This window comes from Perna viridis, chromosome 10 (genome assembly GCF_037379345.1).
Source record: "Perna viridis isolate PV_CMFRI_1.1 ecotype Kerala chromosome 10, ASM3737934v1, whole genome shotgun sequence".
Classification (NCBI taxonomy): Eukaryota; Metazoa; Mollusca; class Bivalvia; order Mytilida; family Mytilidae; genus Perna; species Perna viridis.
This window is the reverse complement of record NC_142454.1, coordinates 30,709,093-30,726,856: the sequence shown is the minus strand read 5'-3', so window position 1 is coordinate 30,726,856 and position 17,764 is coordinate 30,709,093. Positions and strand designations below refer to the sequence as shown.

The window sequence follows — 17,764 nt, the reverse complement described above, 5'->3', positions numbered from 1 at the left end:
CCTTTCTAAATTCAATAATGTACAAAGAATATTGCGGTTACTACACAAGTTTGAAATAAAACAGCTGAATAATGATGTGTAGGTTCTGTATTGTATCCCATTGATTACATGTATATTAATGATTTATTACATATATGACACGATGTATGTGTAAAGATTGAATGAGCTGCTCAGACCGATACTACAGAGTACATTGGACTTTACAATATTTGTCATTGTTTTGAAAATTTATTGCAAATTACTTCTATACACGATTTCACCTCAGCCTGTTTGCAGTTTTTTTAGATTATTTCTTTTTTTATTACTCATAAGTTCCTTTAAAAAAATTACCATTTAATTCATGTCGTTCTGTACTACAACTTTCATACAATTACTTCCCGTTCAACCTCCGAGATTGAAAAAATTCTAAATTTATTTTTCCTACGAGAATTTTGCACTCAACGTATTGTTTATCCGCCATCTTGTTTCTGTGGAGATTTTGAGATGTTCCCTATTACCTCACAATTGAAGAGCTGAAATACCATGATTTCCCGCCATATTTAAATTAAATTGCTACCTTTTTACCAAATTTTTCTGACTTATATATATATTGCAAACTTTCATGTACGTTGATAGCACCTTACATGTATGTTCAGCCGGGAAACTGTCATTTCTTAGTTTAGCACTATTACAGTAAAAAAAAGCCCCCCCACCCCCGATAAGTGTAAATATAAAATTCAACCATGTATTTGATTTTGATATTTTTGAATTATCTTTCTATGTTGATGGTATATTGTTTGCAAATAATATTTCGTATTACTGGTATTCCGTGTCAAATAAACTGGTTACGGTCATCCAGTTCGTCAGTCCTTTGCTCTGTTACGGTCATCCCACATTCTTCGTTACGGTCAACCCGCTGATTATTTTACCTTGTAATTTCTCATTAATCATACATTTTACTCATATGCTTCCGGCTTCAAATATCAAGCATTGATGAATGACTAACTATTTGTCATATTTATTTTGTTGAAAAACTTAAATAGACAACTCTATTAAAGACAATTATTCTTACCCGAATTTCCATCTTGTGATGACCGTAACGGCCGTTTCAGTCATCCGCTTTACCCCGGTGAGTGGTGCAACGTGTTGGGAAAGATGCCACGTTCCCCTATCAAAATACTGCAATAGTGAAATATATCAATGGTCCATCTTAAATGGTTGTATTCGAGCTCGGCTGCAGAAAATATGACGACTACTTCTACTATTATACAAAATTTAGCTTTTCTATACTTCATAAAGTGTTTTTCTATAAATTATGATATTTGTAGTTTAATGATTGGTATGTTTAAATATGAATTCTTTCAACTAATTACTGTTGAATTTCACATGTATTTAAGAATTTACAAATAAAATTTCGTACCAACTACACTGACATATGGCTATTTTAGCTGCCTAGGATTGACAGGCACCAGTCCATATTGTGACGGCGTGAGCTTTTCCCATACAGTCGCACGAAAACAAAACAAAATATTTCTAAATTGTAGTACAATACTATTTATATCAGCTGGTTGTAGAGAGAGGGATGGTTGTAGTAGTGGTGGTGTAGAGGGTATAATATACTGAGGATGGTTAGGAATTGGAGAAGGTTTAATGCAGGACTGTTTCTGGGATCTGCATATCCATGATGTGGACCTGAGTTCAATGTAATAGCTATCAATAGGAGATGGAGAAGATGACATATTTGTTTTTTTTAATTTGGCCCTCTCTGTCGGGAGGAGACGGTTTGCTGTATCTACGGTATAGGCCGAAGGATTAATTTGGTGTACTGGAATTCATATAGAACATGAAATACAAAAGGCTCAATGTTGATGTTTACGTAATGTGAATGCCTAGTGTACTTTATCCGAAACGTATTGTTTACACACATATACATCTGAGAACGGCTCACTCGTTGTTATCCCACAATAATCGGTAGTTGATGTAAGATCTTCATAATTTAAATACACAATAAAGTTTTCTAATTTACAAAGTCACTTGGAAGGTACAACTTTATATGAACCCATTTCCGACAGGAAATTCCTTATATTTCCATTATATATCCGTTATTTTTCAAGAATTGTAACAAGAGAATTTTTTATCGTCCATACTTTACGAGCATGCGCACAAACTCCCCTTTGTCCACTCATACGCATCATACGTAATAAACAAAGGTTATGTATGTTAAGATTAGATTTATTATTATTCAAATGCAATATTTTATCTTAATAATTGCAGTTTAAAATTTGAACAGATGTTTCTTTGTTTTAGGTTACAGACCACCAATTCAACCAATGAGCATTTGGAACGTACGCAAAAATAGTCCTACGCAGAAATTACCCCTGTTCCTTATAGTGCTGTGAAAAAAGTTTAAAAAATTTAAACAGTTTCTGAAAGGAAAAACATTTCTGTACATTTTATAGGTGCATTTTGCTTCTTGTGATGTGAAGCCTAATCTCAATAATGATTTCTAAATATACCTCTATCTTGTGAAAACACTGGGATTTCCCATGCTATTTATTGACACTTCACTTCCGGTGACCAGTACTGCACTGCAAGTCTGCTAACCCCACATGCCATTCTGAGGATTGTGAGCTGACATATGTAGAATCATGCTGATATATAGTCCTCTGCAGGCTAAAGTTAAGGTAAAGTCCAGAGAAGCCATTGAATATTGTGAAATTAGCATAGAAGCCTATGGGAAGTGGAATTAGTGGTTAGCCTTTACATCACTGCTCCAGTTTGAGTTTACACCATCGAGCAAAGTGACTAGAGTCGTTCGAGAAAAAAACAAACATCTGCTCATCAAGTCTGCTTTCTGCTCTACAAACTACCGTTTCGGGATCATATACATTAAATGCTGGTGACTTGTACTCAATCTTACTATAGCTTCCATTTAAGTATATGAAAATAAGTTCCCTCTTGATTGTTCTGTGCGAAAAAAATCCACAAAAGGCATAATGGGCTATAAAGCACGTAACATAATCATTTTTGACTTCAGAAATTTCAAGTACGACAGCTTCATGCCATAAATTCCAATAAGAGTATCGAATGACATCTCCTTTTTGTATATCTTCTTTCTTAGTGATTTTCCTAATCGGTGCATCAAGAAGTTTCATGTTAATCTCATAACACTCATCGCAGATAATGTTATTCTCGTGCTCTTTTTCGGTTCGTTTCTTTTCGTCGCTTATACCTATAAAACCACTTGTCCAAAACAATTTACTCGTTAACCGAAATTTTGTCACTTGAATGCTGAATTCTTCCCCAGTGACACAGTATGTAGCAAAATGTTCGCAATTGTTTTCAAATAGGTGGTATTTGTAATCAGCGATTGATTGGTTGTCAACATCTCCTCCCTTTAGACATCTTTTCGCCCGTTTAACCGTTTCAGATTTTGAATAGCGTCGCTTTCTGTAGAATATCACGTGAATCTTTTGTTTTTTAAAGTCAAATGTTTTTGTCGAAGAGACTAATTTTGCCTTTTGGCCTAAAAACTTTGAAAAACTGACAACAACACCCGAAAACGTATTAGTGGCTTCAATAACTTCAAATAATTTGTCTGGCCGCTTTTTCACAACGATTGCGTGATGATCATATATAGCTCCAGCGAAAGTAATATGATCCCCATTTTCGATTTGCTCAGCTGAAAATACTGGAATAGCCTTGACACATTCAATGCATCGACCTGTACCTTCAGCATCTGGATCGGTTGTACTTTTCAAAAGAATATTAGGCTGCCTGAAACATGAACTTTCATCAGTCAAAATTTGAAAAGAATCGTCTTGAGATGAAAGGTCGGGTTCAGTCTCAATGTTTCCTGAAATTTGGTCTTTTTCATTTTGAGAAGCATCAAAGCATGTTTCCTCGATAAAACTTGAATAGTTTGCCTTAGCAAGTGATAAAAAAGAAGGTGGTCGCTGAATTGAAAACGGTTTACTAAGTATTTCTTGGTCTGATGTAGATTGTACACTACCAGTTGGTGAAAAATTTGATATACGAAACTTCTGGGTGTCTCCCTCTGCCTCATTGCACTCGCAATCATTGTCGTCTTCTGGACGATTTTTCTCAGACATGATTTTGTTTTGTTATACACCTACAAAATAATTATATAGATAGAGGCTAGTATGATTATCTCACATCTACACGGTATCAGTGATCCTTGCCATGCAAAACAATACATTTCAGTATGAAAAGTAAGAAAACACTTTTTTCTTACGTCATATGTCATATTTTAGAAAGTTTAACGAATTTTAGAATATCAAAACTATTTTGTCATATTTGTTTTCCTATAATTCCAGTCAAAAAACTAATTGAGAGTAAAAACAAAACTGGATTGAAAAAGTGTTAAGCAGCAATCTCTGTAACAATCATGCAATCTGTAAAATATGATACACATGAAAAGAGGCTTTTGAAAACACTTCTACTTCTTATTTGCGATTTAAAACCTAAATGTGGCGAAACAAAATATTTTTAAAGTCATGCTGATTAATTCTTATTTAAATCTATTGTATTAAAATAATAATTATGATTTAGCTGCAGGCTAAGCTAATTCAAGCCATCTCCATTGGACAAATAAAATAAGTATATACATATTAGGCTTTTTGCTTGTTTTTGTTTTGTTTTGTTTTACTGTCTTTTTTTTTTTTTGGTTCTTTTTGTTTGCTTGTTTATTTTTGATTTTCGTGTAGTTATGAGTTTTCCTTATTTAAGATATTGATGGGTGATATTTAGTTGAAATGCACTATAGAAAAATGGCGGGAAATATTCCCATATTTTTTTTCCCTATACAAACAGTCAAAAAATATCTACGTCACAGAAGCTTCATGAAAAATTTAAAAAGCTTTTCACTTGTTTCCTAGGTGTATTGAATCAATTTGTGGATTAAAATTGAGGAAAATTATGTGCCACACATTACCTGCTTATTACAGTAATTAAAACTTAAATACATGTACAAACAAACAACCAAGCTATTAGGGATTTAAATGATTTTTTATGTCAATTATAACAAAACAATATAAAAAAGAAATTCACTTTAGGATTGAACGGCTATTTGCGGTCGTACATGCATGTATGAACGGATCTCGGAGCTCCCAAACTCAATGAACGGCCGAAGGCCATTAATGTAATGTTTGGGAGTGGAGAGATCCGTTCATACATGCACGAACGACCGAAAATAGCTGTTCTCAGTTACTCAGTTATAAATTTATAAGTTTCTTTCCCGAGCTGAAAATTATATTCTCTCTGTAAACAAAATTGACCGGTAAAATCAATGTACATGTAATAAACTATTCTTACGGCAAAAATATGCCGTTCAGTTCGTTCCCACACTTTCGAACTAAACGGCCGCCATATTGGTTTCAAGTTGACTGGCGTTTATGCATATATGAACGATCTGGCGAAGTTCGTGCATGTATGAACTTTCTGGCAACGACGTTCTCGACCAATCAAAAACGGCTATAAGCATGAAGAATCTCATGATTAGAATCATTGCACTCTGTCTTCCATTAGTGCGCAATGCTGCTACACGTATCTATATAATACACCGTAAAAATATGTTGCTGTACATTTCTCATGTTGTTAGTGGTTACTTAAATATTTGGGTGAAAAAAAGATGACAAGAATGTTTAACAGGATTACTTTGATGAATCCCGTTATCTAGAGCAAACAATTTGAAGTGATTTAATTAACCTTTATCCATTGGGGAAAATTTTAAACTACAGAATGCTAGTGATAATGAAGTGATTAAATTCGTTTAAAATGTTTGGCGGTAGTGAATGCAAATATAAAATTTAAAATTTGACAATGTTAATATATCACTGATTCATCGTACTTTATTCATGACCTTTATTCAAATTTAACCCACAACCTTACACTGAATAACTTGCACTTTTCAATATACTTGAATGAACCCAGAGAAAGATTCTGCTTTTTCGCCAGTGTATTTTAAACCTAACCAGGACATAAATATTTAAATTAAAACAAGGTCAAAGCTATGCCTATTCTAAAAGGAAATTTACCATATATAAAATGCCATTCAATACAGTCTATAACTTTCATAATTAGGTATACATGTAGGTTTTGTAAGAATAAGGCAAAATGGGAATATTTCAAAATCCCAACGAACCGACTATGCTGATAATATTTCACTCAAAGATGCCGTTTGTATTAAAAAAAGACTATTATTTGTTCTCTGAATCTCTGAATTTGCTCTGAATCTGTTCTAATAAAATATATGAAAAATGAGATATTTGACAGAGTTGTCTGCCCTGGAAATGTACATTTTCATTGCATTTCAAATAGAATTGTTATCAAATTTACCAATGAGATATGAAGAATCTCGTCTTTTGTCCTTGATTCAGATGGTGCAAATAGTCATATTAAACTTTCAAAATGGTGGGTTTGTTCATGCCATGTTTCACCCACCGCCTGATTCTTACAGAGACTAGTGCTGACACTTAATATCAAGTGCACATTTAAAGCTCACCATGAAACATCGAAAATGATATTAATTTTTACTTTTGAATGACAATTTGCTAATACATGTACTACTATTATATAAATAATCTTATACAGTGGCGGATCCAGAGTTTTAGTTAAGGGGGGGGGCAAAACAGTTCTTGACAGAGACATCGGTGAGGATCACGAAGTGGGTGTTTTTCATGATTTAACACACACAATCAATAGAAAACGTGTAGCTTATTATAGAATCAAAGATATACATTTTGTTCGTACGAACCATCTCTCTTAATTGCTAGAAGCAGCTATCCCATTTAGAATTTCTAAGTTCATTTTGGCCACATTGTAAAAATACATACCATGAATTCATGTGTAGTATTTCTTAATATATTCACAATGATTTTGAAAATGTCTTTAAACTGGGTCATACTTACAGCCAATATCGAACGAAGCTAAATAACAAAATATTGCATTTGCCGATTGATTGATAAGCTCGACATTATTTTATATTATCCCTAGTACATGCATTTTAGTTAGGCAAACTTACCTCTTTAGTGATTTAATGCATTTTTCACGTTAGCATTATACATACAGGGACGAATTTGTTACTTCATTTCCATAGTAAATGTAAATAAAGAAAAAAATATCGATTTCTATCCAATCACGGTTATCTTTCTTGGTAAATTGCTCGACAACAGTGGTCGTAGTAGCTAGAATGTTATCCATTTTTTGTCAATGAAGCCACGACAGTGGCTGAAATTGACGTAGACAGCACATGAAAATCTTGCTAAATATCATAATTTGCGGTAGAACTCACATGCATCCGCGATCAATACCATTGTGAATGGAAAAGAGTGAAACGTGAAATGGGAGTAAAAATAACCATGAAATTGATAGTTAATCAAACAGCATGCAAGGGAAATTTCGCATCTTCCATTTTATTTAGAAACCCGTGTAATATTTACGCACTATTTAATGACTTGTTTCTTCGGACTGTTGATCACGTGGTGAAAAAATTGTTACAGTCACCAGCCATCTCTTGCGTATGAATATCTCACGTGTCCTTAGAAGGAAAGTTTCTGAAGCTGAAGGGGACGCCAAACGGGAAATAGTTTGATTAAATAAGGTGGGTTACTGCACAAAACCACGCCCTAATGTAGACAGAATTCTTTCATTACAGATACTATTTGCGAACAGGTTTTGATTATCTTGAGGGAAAAAAATGGATATTTTTTTCTATATTTGTAGCCCCCGCTAGTACCCTCGCGTCATCCCGCCATCTTGGATTTCTCCAGCATCATGATAAATCTAAATAAATTCTTTAATTTGCCTGACAATTTTTAGATGTAGATTTAAAACAAGTGAAAATAGTATTTGAGAGACAAAATTTTATTTGTTTTAATATTGAAGGGAAAAGGGAAAATGAATGCTTTTTTTGCCAGTCAACTCGTTAGTACAGTACTTTCGCGTCACCCCGCATACATCTCAACAGACGAGCATCATGCCAAATTTTCTGTATTAATTCTGTTTGATTTTTTCATAGCATTGAAGTACAATATTCGTAAAATGTTCTTTGTACTCTGTTGAATAGGTATGAATCTATCATGGGCTTATAGTCCTGATAATTTACTCTTTTTTTCTGTGTAATGTGTGATTATATTCATATTACAAACTTAAGAAGGTTTGAACTTTTTGAATTAATTTATAATTATGCAACAACAGCTAAAGTATAGGTACTGCATGCTATACGAGTAAAAAGAACAAATTTTACTGCGTTTTTTTTTTCTTTTTTTTTATAAAGATGAGACTTGTTTATTATGTGTTACTTGTAAAAAGTACAAAAACCTAGTTTCAATTGCTGTATTCATATCATTGTTTGTCATCTTAATACATATACACATATTTACAATTAACAACACGTTGAAAACTGTGTAACGTATTTGTTTGTCTAAGTTCAGAATAGATAGTAAAAATGTTATTTCCTAAAGATTTCAGTTTCTGTTTATTTAGAATATTTTGACAGCATTACATTTAATAGGGATGGGACTTGCTAGTTATCTGATTTAGCCATTAAACAGATATATGGGGCCCATTAGTACTGAAAGATACAAGTTGTTTGAATGACATGAAAATACAGATTGTTTCTATCGCAGTCTTGAATACCATTTTTGCGTCTCTCAGGACAACTCCATTGTATGACTCTGTTAGTAACTATATTTAGTAGATGTGAAAGGACCTTGGTTTTGGTTGAACTAAATTGTTGATATGTTGATGCTTTGGTCTGGTTGTATGGTCATAATTCCTTTTGAAAGTAATTAGACACCAAAAATGACAAATTTACATGCTTTGACACAGGAACACAGGATTCAACAGTGGTTTAACATGGAAGAGTGAATTAACATGTATATTTTAAATGTGTATCATCAAATCTGTGTGTGTGAAAAGTAAGAAAAGGCTGTGAGTCATTTTCCCCCATTCGTCTTGTCAATTCAAGAAGCCATGGCTGCTCAGCTAATAAACGGTCTTTGAAAAAAAAATTTCTTCTAAAAGAAAGAATGGTAAAACTATTACTTTCCCTAGTTTAAAATATTACAATCCTTTTTTTATGATTAGAAATGTCATTGTGCAGTAAAAACAGAGCAAACTATGAAGGCTTCATTGACTCAGTACTTCAGTACTTTGATTATCTTTGTTACAGATATCTTCGTTCATTAAGGGTTTCCTTACATTGGAAAGACCTTATTGTTTTTCTAATGTTTTTTTTTTAAATTCTTTCGTCATTAGCAAATTTTTTTTGACATGGTCTCCCTTATTCATCTTTCAAGATAGCATTACCAAATTTGGACCACCGATAGAGCTCAATAAGGACTTTTACCAGATGACCCTGTAAAGAATTCTGTAATCCATTGTAGAAGTTATCTCCCTTTATCGGCGTTTTCTTCAGCACGGTCCCCCATCTCATTTTTTGGGGGGGATATCATGACAATATTTGGTGAACATGTAGATGTCATTAGGTTCAATTAGGAAATGATCCTGCTAAGGACTTCATAATCATCTTTAAAAGAGTTGCATGCCTGTCCCCTAAAACAATTTCTTTCAATCCCTCATATCTTGAAAACTTTAATATAATAAATCTGGAAACGGTTTCATGTACATAAGCAGAAGACCTAATTAATAAACGTAAATTTGTATTTTGTTATCATATGGGAGTTATATCCCTTGAAATATCTTACTAAAGTTTTTAAAAAAAAATTTTCGAGAACCGGAAGTTGTAGAGACATGGGACCTCCATCAATGATTCATGGTCTATGTGACCTTTCATTTACACCCAAGGTCAAAGATCACAGAGTACTAGTTTTTTTCCTTTCCAACATTTATTTTGGCATGACCCTGTTTCGTCAACATTTAAGATAGCATTACAAATTTTGGACCATCGATAGTCCTAATTTTTCGGGATAATCCCATGAAGAATGTTATCATTCATTGTAGAAGTTATCTCCCGTTTATTAGCGTCTTATCGAAATGGTCAACCGAACTCATTTTTCAGGATATCATAATCATACCCGGTGAACATGTAGATGTTATCATATTCTATTAGAAAATGACCCTGCTAAGGATTTCATTATCATCTTAAAGAGTTGTATCTTCTAAAAACAGTTTCTTCAATCGCTCATATTTTGAAAACTATAATTATAGGTAGGAGCAATCTAAAAACTGTTTCATGTAGATAAACAGAAGACCTAATGAATAAACATAAATATCAAACAATACGGGAGTTATATTCCTTGAGATATCATACTTAAGTTTTTTTTTCAAATTTATATTTCGAGAACTGGAAGGTGTAGAAAAATGGGACCTTCATTGATGATCACTGGTCCATGTGACCTTTCATTTGCATCAAAGGTCAAGGGTCATAGAGTGCTAAAAAGCTTTCTCTCTACAAAGTCCATGCCTTGATATTAAGAAAACGATAAGAGATAAGTGCATACATACAGTGTATGAAATGACCTTCTAGTTGGAGTGCGTAGATAAATTATGGGCGGTTCCATGATTTCAGGTTAAGGGCGTATTGAATCAACCGAAGAGAGGCATTGGTTAATTGAGGGGCATCAAAAATCAAGACTTGATACAAAATAAACATTTTTTTCCGATGTTAGGTGGAAGGACAGGTTTCGCCCCATCCCCACCCTCTTATGAATCTGCGCCTTTATCTATTCAAAAAATATTTGCACACCTCAATATTTTACATTGTATGGTTTAATCCGCTCTGAAAACGTGAAAGAGACAATTAATGTGCTATTTTTCATTTTGTCTTGGACGCTTGTATACTTATTGCAAAATTTTTAACAATTCATTAATGAATTACGCATGATTTTAGTGATTTTTCGTTGCCTTAATCTAATTTTGTAGATTTCAGATGTTCGTCCACTATTTCCAAGTTGTCTGCTGCGCTTGTTTATAAATGAATGATAATGTCAATGTTGGTCATTAATGTGTCTTCGTGTTGTTATTTGAATTTTTACTTTATTTTGAAAAAAAGTATCATCGTTCTCTTACCGTATATTTTATTACTTTCGTTGCCGGGATCTTTCAGAGCTCATCTTGAAGGTCTGTTAACACTTATTACTATTTTTATAAAGGCAATGCAATGGTGCATTTGTTGCGTTTTACAATATATGTTCCTTTTTCTACTTAAAAAAATCGTGTAATAATAATTATGATAACTACATGTAAGTAGAAAGAGTGAATAACCAAAAATGTGAGCACGATACCGGACTTGACTCTATATGAGCAATGAGCAACTCGGCGGTTGTTTCTAGAAAAGCAGGGACGCAAACCCTACTCGTGTGTCGTGTCCATGATTTTAGCGGAGTCCGATTTGCCCATTTACTTAAGTTACTTTGTATTTATTTATTTTTTATGTTATGTTCTTTGTTGTGTCCCTGGATTGCCTTCTTTTGATTTCCTATAGAATCCTAGTTCCTTTGATCACTCTTCCAAGCTTTCTTGACACTTGTAGTTATACATGTAGTTCGGCTATACACTATAACTAATTGATTAACATATACATACAATATAGAGTTTCTCCATAATTTAATGATATATCCAATATAGATCTGGAAATTTGTGTTCAGAAAAAAATGGAGTTCCTTAAATTTGAGTCAGAATATAAAAGCATAAACGGTTAAGGATACAGCTGTGCTTCTTTATTAAGAGAAATCAAGTCTTAACTTGTACATGTTTTAAATTAAATCATTTTTTTTCGGAAATAGTATGGTTGTCTCATGTTTAAGTTAACATAATTTCATGCCAATTTTTTTTTGTTAAGATACTCTGCTAGCTAGGGCGGCGTTGAACGATTACCAAGGCAATCTCATTACTCCCCAAAGAATGTGTGATATTAGTCGGTACGAGGCTAAGGAATGTGGAGAATACCTGACAAGGAAATTAAATACGATTCAGCCTTTGTGAATATGTTCTTGTTAACTATTTTGAAGGAAAATTCCCATGGCAACACTATTTAATCCTAAGATTTACACTTTGGTAACAAAAGCAGAAATTGAAATAGATTTATCGATTTATTACATTAACAAATCTATGCTATGCCCCCCAACAAAAGACGTAGGGCAACTATGTTTCCCCCTTCTTCGTATTATACAGATAGCATTGATTTACCAAATGTTTCCAGTGTCAAAAAAATATTATTATTATTATCATTTTAAGCAGATGATTTTGCAGGGTCCATGTTTGTTTTCCGTCTCCCTCACTGCTGATTATTTCATTTTTTTTCATTAAAGAAATAATATCTTTCTAAATAAGGGTTTCTTCTTACATGTTGTATACATCATAAACAATATCCAGGCGCGGATCCAAGGACTGGCGTACCGGGCGTACGACCCCCCCCCCCCAAATCGGTAAGAAAAAAAATTTTTCACCACAAGTTTCACCCAATAATATGTTTTGCCTTGCTTTGCACGGCATTTAATTCAATCAACCCCCACCTAAACTCAAATCCTGGAATCGCCCCTGATATTAATTGTGATTTAACTGAAGCTTAAGCTTAAGCTTACACCATCGAGCAAAGTGACTAGAATCGTTGGAGAAGAAAACAAACATTTGTTCTTCAAGTCTGCTCTCTGCTCTACACACGACTGTTTCGGGGTCATATACATGAAATGCTGGAGACTCGTACTCAAGCTTACTATAGCTTCCATTAAAATTGATGGACACAAGTTCCTTCTTAATTGTTCTGTGGGAAAATAAACCACAAAAGGCGTAATGGGCTATGAAACACTTGACACAATCATTCTTGACTTCAGAAACTTCGAGAACAACGGCTTCATGCCAGAGATTCCAATAAGAAAATCGAATGACGTCTCCTTTTTTAACATCAGCTTCCTTTTCTATTTTACGGACTGGAACATCGAGTAGTTTTTGGTTAATATTGAAGCACTCTTTGCATATAATGTTGTTCTCGTGTTCTTTTTCATTTCGTTTCTTTTCGTCACTTATACCAATGAAACCACTTGTAAAAAATAATTTACCCGTTAGCCGCAATTTGGTCACTTGAATGCTAAACTTTTCTCCAGTGACACAGTATGTGGTAAAATGTTCACAGTTGTTTTCAAAAAGGTGGTATTTGTAATCGGCTGTTGTTTGATTTTCTATATCATTGCTTTCTAGACATTTTTTTGCCCGTTCCATCGTCTCGAGTTTAGAATATCTTCTTTTTCTGTAAAATATGACACGAATCTTTTGTTTGGCAAAATCAAATGTCCTCCTCGAACATGTAAGTTTCGCCTTTTGACCAAACAGTTTTGAAAAACTGACAACAACCCCAGAGATCGTATTTGTAGCTTCAATAATCTCAAACGTGTTATCGGCCATTTTGTCAACAACAATTGCATGGTGATCATATATAGCACCAGCGAATGTAACGTGATCACCCTTTTCAATTTCCTCAGCAGAAAATACCGGAATAGCCTTGACACACTCAATACATCTACCGGTTCCCTTCGCATCAGGATCGGTGGTGCTTTTCAAAACGAGATGGGACTGCTCGAAACAGGAACTTTCAGTATGAAGACTTTCGAATGAATCTGTGTTATCCAAATGTCCGTAGTTTGTTTCAGTTGTCTCTTTTTCCAAAAGGGGTGTATTTTCCGATATATCATCATGTTTGCTTTTACTTTGTTGTTGTAAACTTTCTTTAATAGTTAAAAAAGTTGGTGGTCGCTGGAAAGAAAATGTTGCCTGAAGTATGTCGTCAATACCTGTTGTGTCTGCATTATTGTCAGGTGAGAAATTCGGCATCCGAGAGATTTGCGTATCGCTTTCCATTTCTTCGTCTGACATTTGTGGGTGTTTTAAGTCGACGTCGATGTCATAACACTGATTTCGTTGAACAGATTTTCACATTGGTCAGACATACTAGGTTTTAGAACTATTATAAATGTGCCTGAAATGAGTAATTGCCAGCGATAATTAAGTAATATGCGTGTACAAAGACTGATTTTTTCAACAGCCCATCCCATATGTGTTAAACTTTGACAACTGAAAAAAAATTATCTCCCTCCTAAAATTTGACGTAACGACAATTCGGCAACATATTTTATAGTGTAGCTGTTAATATTTTGCAGTTAACTATTATACTAAATGTTGTATTCATATTTCTTAAACATTACGAATTAGTGACTGATTTTTTTTTTGTAAGGAAACTGCCATGTTGCTCCGTTATTTAAACATAACACTTCTGAGCTGTATCATGATATAACCCATTTCTTCATATCATAATAAGATAAGTGAAATATGCAGAGAACTGATGTGGGGTAGAGTTCTATGGTAGAGTGAGCGCCCACATGTACTTGAACTAAAGCACCGCACCCCCTCAAATCGCTATTGTAACAGCACAAGTTAATGAGGATCTGCAAATAACTTAAATTTCTACACATTCTTGTCAAGGTTTCTGCTTTTTTAAAATTAATACAATATAACTATATATATAATGATAATTGAAAGTATGACATACAAATGTATAGCTGCAAAAAGTCATAATTTCTTCGATAGAAATTTGAAGTAACTGACTGATTTTGTTCGAACTAAAAACGAACAGACAAAGACAAAAACTGATAATTAACGCGACATTATCTCGAACTCCTTTAAACATGGGGGTCTGGATGTATTAAATATATTTGAGGCAAAAAGGACCAAACTGCGAAATATGATGTGTCATCCATTGCCTGCTTCTGACAAAGAATGGTACTTAACACTTTGTTGACGTAAAACATGCACATGTATATGCAATTGTTTTGATTCATGCATACACTTACAACAAAATTACTAACAAAGGAAACTGTATGAAACACTTGATCTCTAGAAACAATCATTTTACACATACTCTTTTACAGACATGTACATGTACTTACCGGAAGATAGTTAATGTTAATAAGTGACAGTCAGTGTGAAAAATGTTCTCATGACTAAGCTTTAAAATTCGTATAAATGGTGTGCATCTATAAAATTTATACATGTATCACTGAATACATCTTTAAAGTCAGGGGGTTTTGGATGATTACGAGGACTACATGTACAATGTATATGTAAACAAGCTAAAAATTCGTTCATCCCTTGTTTTGTCTATCAAAATTGGGAATAGTTTATTCAACAACTTGCTATCGAACCGCTAAAACTTAATTTCTGGCCACTGCCAACTTCTAAACATGTACATACATGTAGTTGATAGTTAAGTGCCAGCCCTATGTAAGAATCAGGCAGTAGGTGAAAAGTAGTATATGGAAAAAAGAAAAATTTGAAAGTTTAATTTGACTATTTGTACTATCAGAATCAAGGAAAATGTGCGAGATTTTTCATATCACTTTGATAAATTGAGTAATAATTTTCATTAAAATGCAATGAAAATCAACAATTCAAGGGCAGATAATTTTGTCAAAATGTCATTTTAATGAAAGTTTTAAGTAGGTCAATGAGTGCCAAAGCTACATCAGTTTTCAAAGACCCCCTATACATGTCAAGTATGTTGTCGTACCAGCAGACAAGGCCCAAAACAACATTGTTTTTGTATGCAGGGCGTTTTTCATCAAATGTTTATCATCTGAGGTGGACGTAGAAAATAATAGCAGTGATGAGACCTATACTACTGTCACACTCTCTCAGGGAGATATTGTGAAAAACCATGGGTCTGTGCTGTTCTCTTTTGGTCTCTTTCTCTGCCGGGACGATGGTTGTGATTTGCCGTCTGTGTGCTGGATTCCTGAGCTCCATGGGAGTCCGTGCGGGCAGCGTTTCGTGGCTGGATCTGCGGGATGTACCGTTGGGCCTCTTCCGGAACTTTTGATTTCTGTACTCACGGCTGTCCGGGGGTGGGGGGTGGTCTGCAGTCCTGCCGCAACACTTGTTGCTCCCGTGGTGGTGTTGATTCAATGTGGATCCTGAAAGGTGCGAAAGATCTTTTGGAGACAGTAGATTCGGGACTGTTGTCGGAATATGATAGCTGCATTGGAACCTGTAGTTTTTCAACGCTGTGTGCTTCTGCTCCCCATGCTCAGTTGGAGTCCCGACTTTGTAGCTGATTTAATCCGAAGGAGGGAGTATCGTTTGGCTGGATCCTTTGATCTCAGTTTCCGATATATAGATGACGTATTGTCTTTGGACAATCCTGGTTTCGGGGGTTTGGTGCGTTGCGTCTGCCGTGGGGGTGGCTTTGAATGGGTGATGCTACAGACACTTTGGGGTCGGCCTCGTGTCTTGATCTGCACTTGGAAATCGATGATGAAGGAAAACTGTTGACCAAACTTTACGAGAAACGTGATGACTTTTCATTCGGAATAGTCAACTTTTCTATCATCTGTAGCAGCATCCCTTCAGCGCCTGCGTATGGAGTGTGTTCATATCACAATTCATACGTTATGTCAGAGCTTGCCAAGGCTACGCTGATTTTTTGTATCGCGCTGGAACTCTAGCAAGTGGGCTTCTGGAACGGGGTTATGTTGCTAAAAGATTGAAGTCATCACTGCAGAGGTTTTATGATCGTCATCATGAACTCGGGGATCGTTATGGTGTGTCCATCTGCGCCATGAAAACTGATTTATTCAACGGGTCATGGTTTTCCTTTCCTCGTTTGTCTCCCCCGGATTTGACTTTTTGTGAGCGACTCGGCGGGTATTTCTAGAGAAGCGCAGGACGCTTGCCCTACCGGTGCACCTTGTCCATGCTCCCAGTTTTTGGTGGAGTCCGAGTTGCTCGTTTGCTTTTGTTGCTTTGTGTGTGTGGTTTTGGTTGCCTTGTGTTCTTTGTTGTGTGTGTCTGTTTTCCATGTCTGGTCTTTGTCCCTGAATTGCATTCTTTTAGTTGCCGCTGTGGCCTTGGTTCCCTTGATTGCTCTTTCTAGAATTCTATTGATATATTTCTGAGCAATTCAAGTTGTGCAGAGATAAAAAAAGTGGTCTTTTCCCATAGAAAAAAGAATCCATGAGTTACATTACATATATATATTGTCAGATCTGGTGTTTTCCCTATTCATTTTGCCCGATTCTTACAAAACCTTACACTTGAATGACAAACAGGCATTTATCCATGTTACTGTGCAACGTGTGTATAAAAGTTAAAGGTTTGGACAGGAAAAAAAATGTTTTGATTATATTTGCAATAAATGCAAGTGCACATATATGGAGCGTTTAACATATGTTTTGCAATACCTTCAATCCACATGTATGGGGCGTTTAACATATGTTTTGCAATACTTTCATGATACATGTATGGGGTGTTTATATTGTAATACGTTTATTTGCTACTAAAACCGATTTGCATATATTGTTTTTCTGTGTATCTAATTCCTGTTTCAGCCTATTATATACTTTGCCATTTTTTTGAAAGACGTACGCTGGCTATATGTACGCCCGCTTTATGTACGCCCCTTCTAAATAGCCACTGACAATAGCCCCCTCTCCTCACCGATTTTGCTTGATCGTATGAGAATATCCTCAGTCTTTCAAACAAAATGTCCATTGTAGGGGAAAAGAAAGTTTTACATGCATATGACTTTTTGTTTTAAGAATTTTTAATTCCTATGGCGAATATTTGTTAGCGCAGAAAACTTACCTACTTACCTCAGTGCAGACTAATTCACTCAATCACTTTTGCGTTTTGTAAAATTTTAAAGCACAATATGCCTCGTGAATATACAATTAAACACTGCCACAGGATGTAAACATAAGTAGTTCATTTTAGAGGTTGGCTGGTACATGTAATATAACTAGTGTATTACTACATT

At 34.8% G+C, this 17,764-nt stretch overlaps 1 protein-coding gene across 1 annotated transcript; it reads right to left on the bottom strand.

The window, feature by feature from the left end:
- Positions 1-1,561: 1,561 nt before the first annotated feature.
- Positions 1,562-17,760, bottom strand: LOC148605345 (uncharacterized). Its single transcript, XM_088547577.1, has 3 exons — positions 17,601-17,760; positions 12,511-13,933; positions 1,562-4,103 (listed from the first exon to the last, which is right to left on the bottom strand). The coding sequence occupies exons 2-3, from the start codon at positions 13,828-13,830 to the stop codon at positions 2,745-2,747; spliced, it is 2,679 nt and encodes an 892-aa protein (XP_088403703.1). The 5' UTR covers positions 13,831-13,933; positions 17,601-17,760; the 3' UTR covers positions 1,562-2,744.
- Between the last annotated feature and the right edge of the window lie 4 nt (positions 17,761-17,764).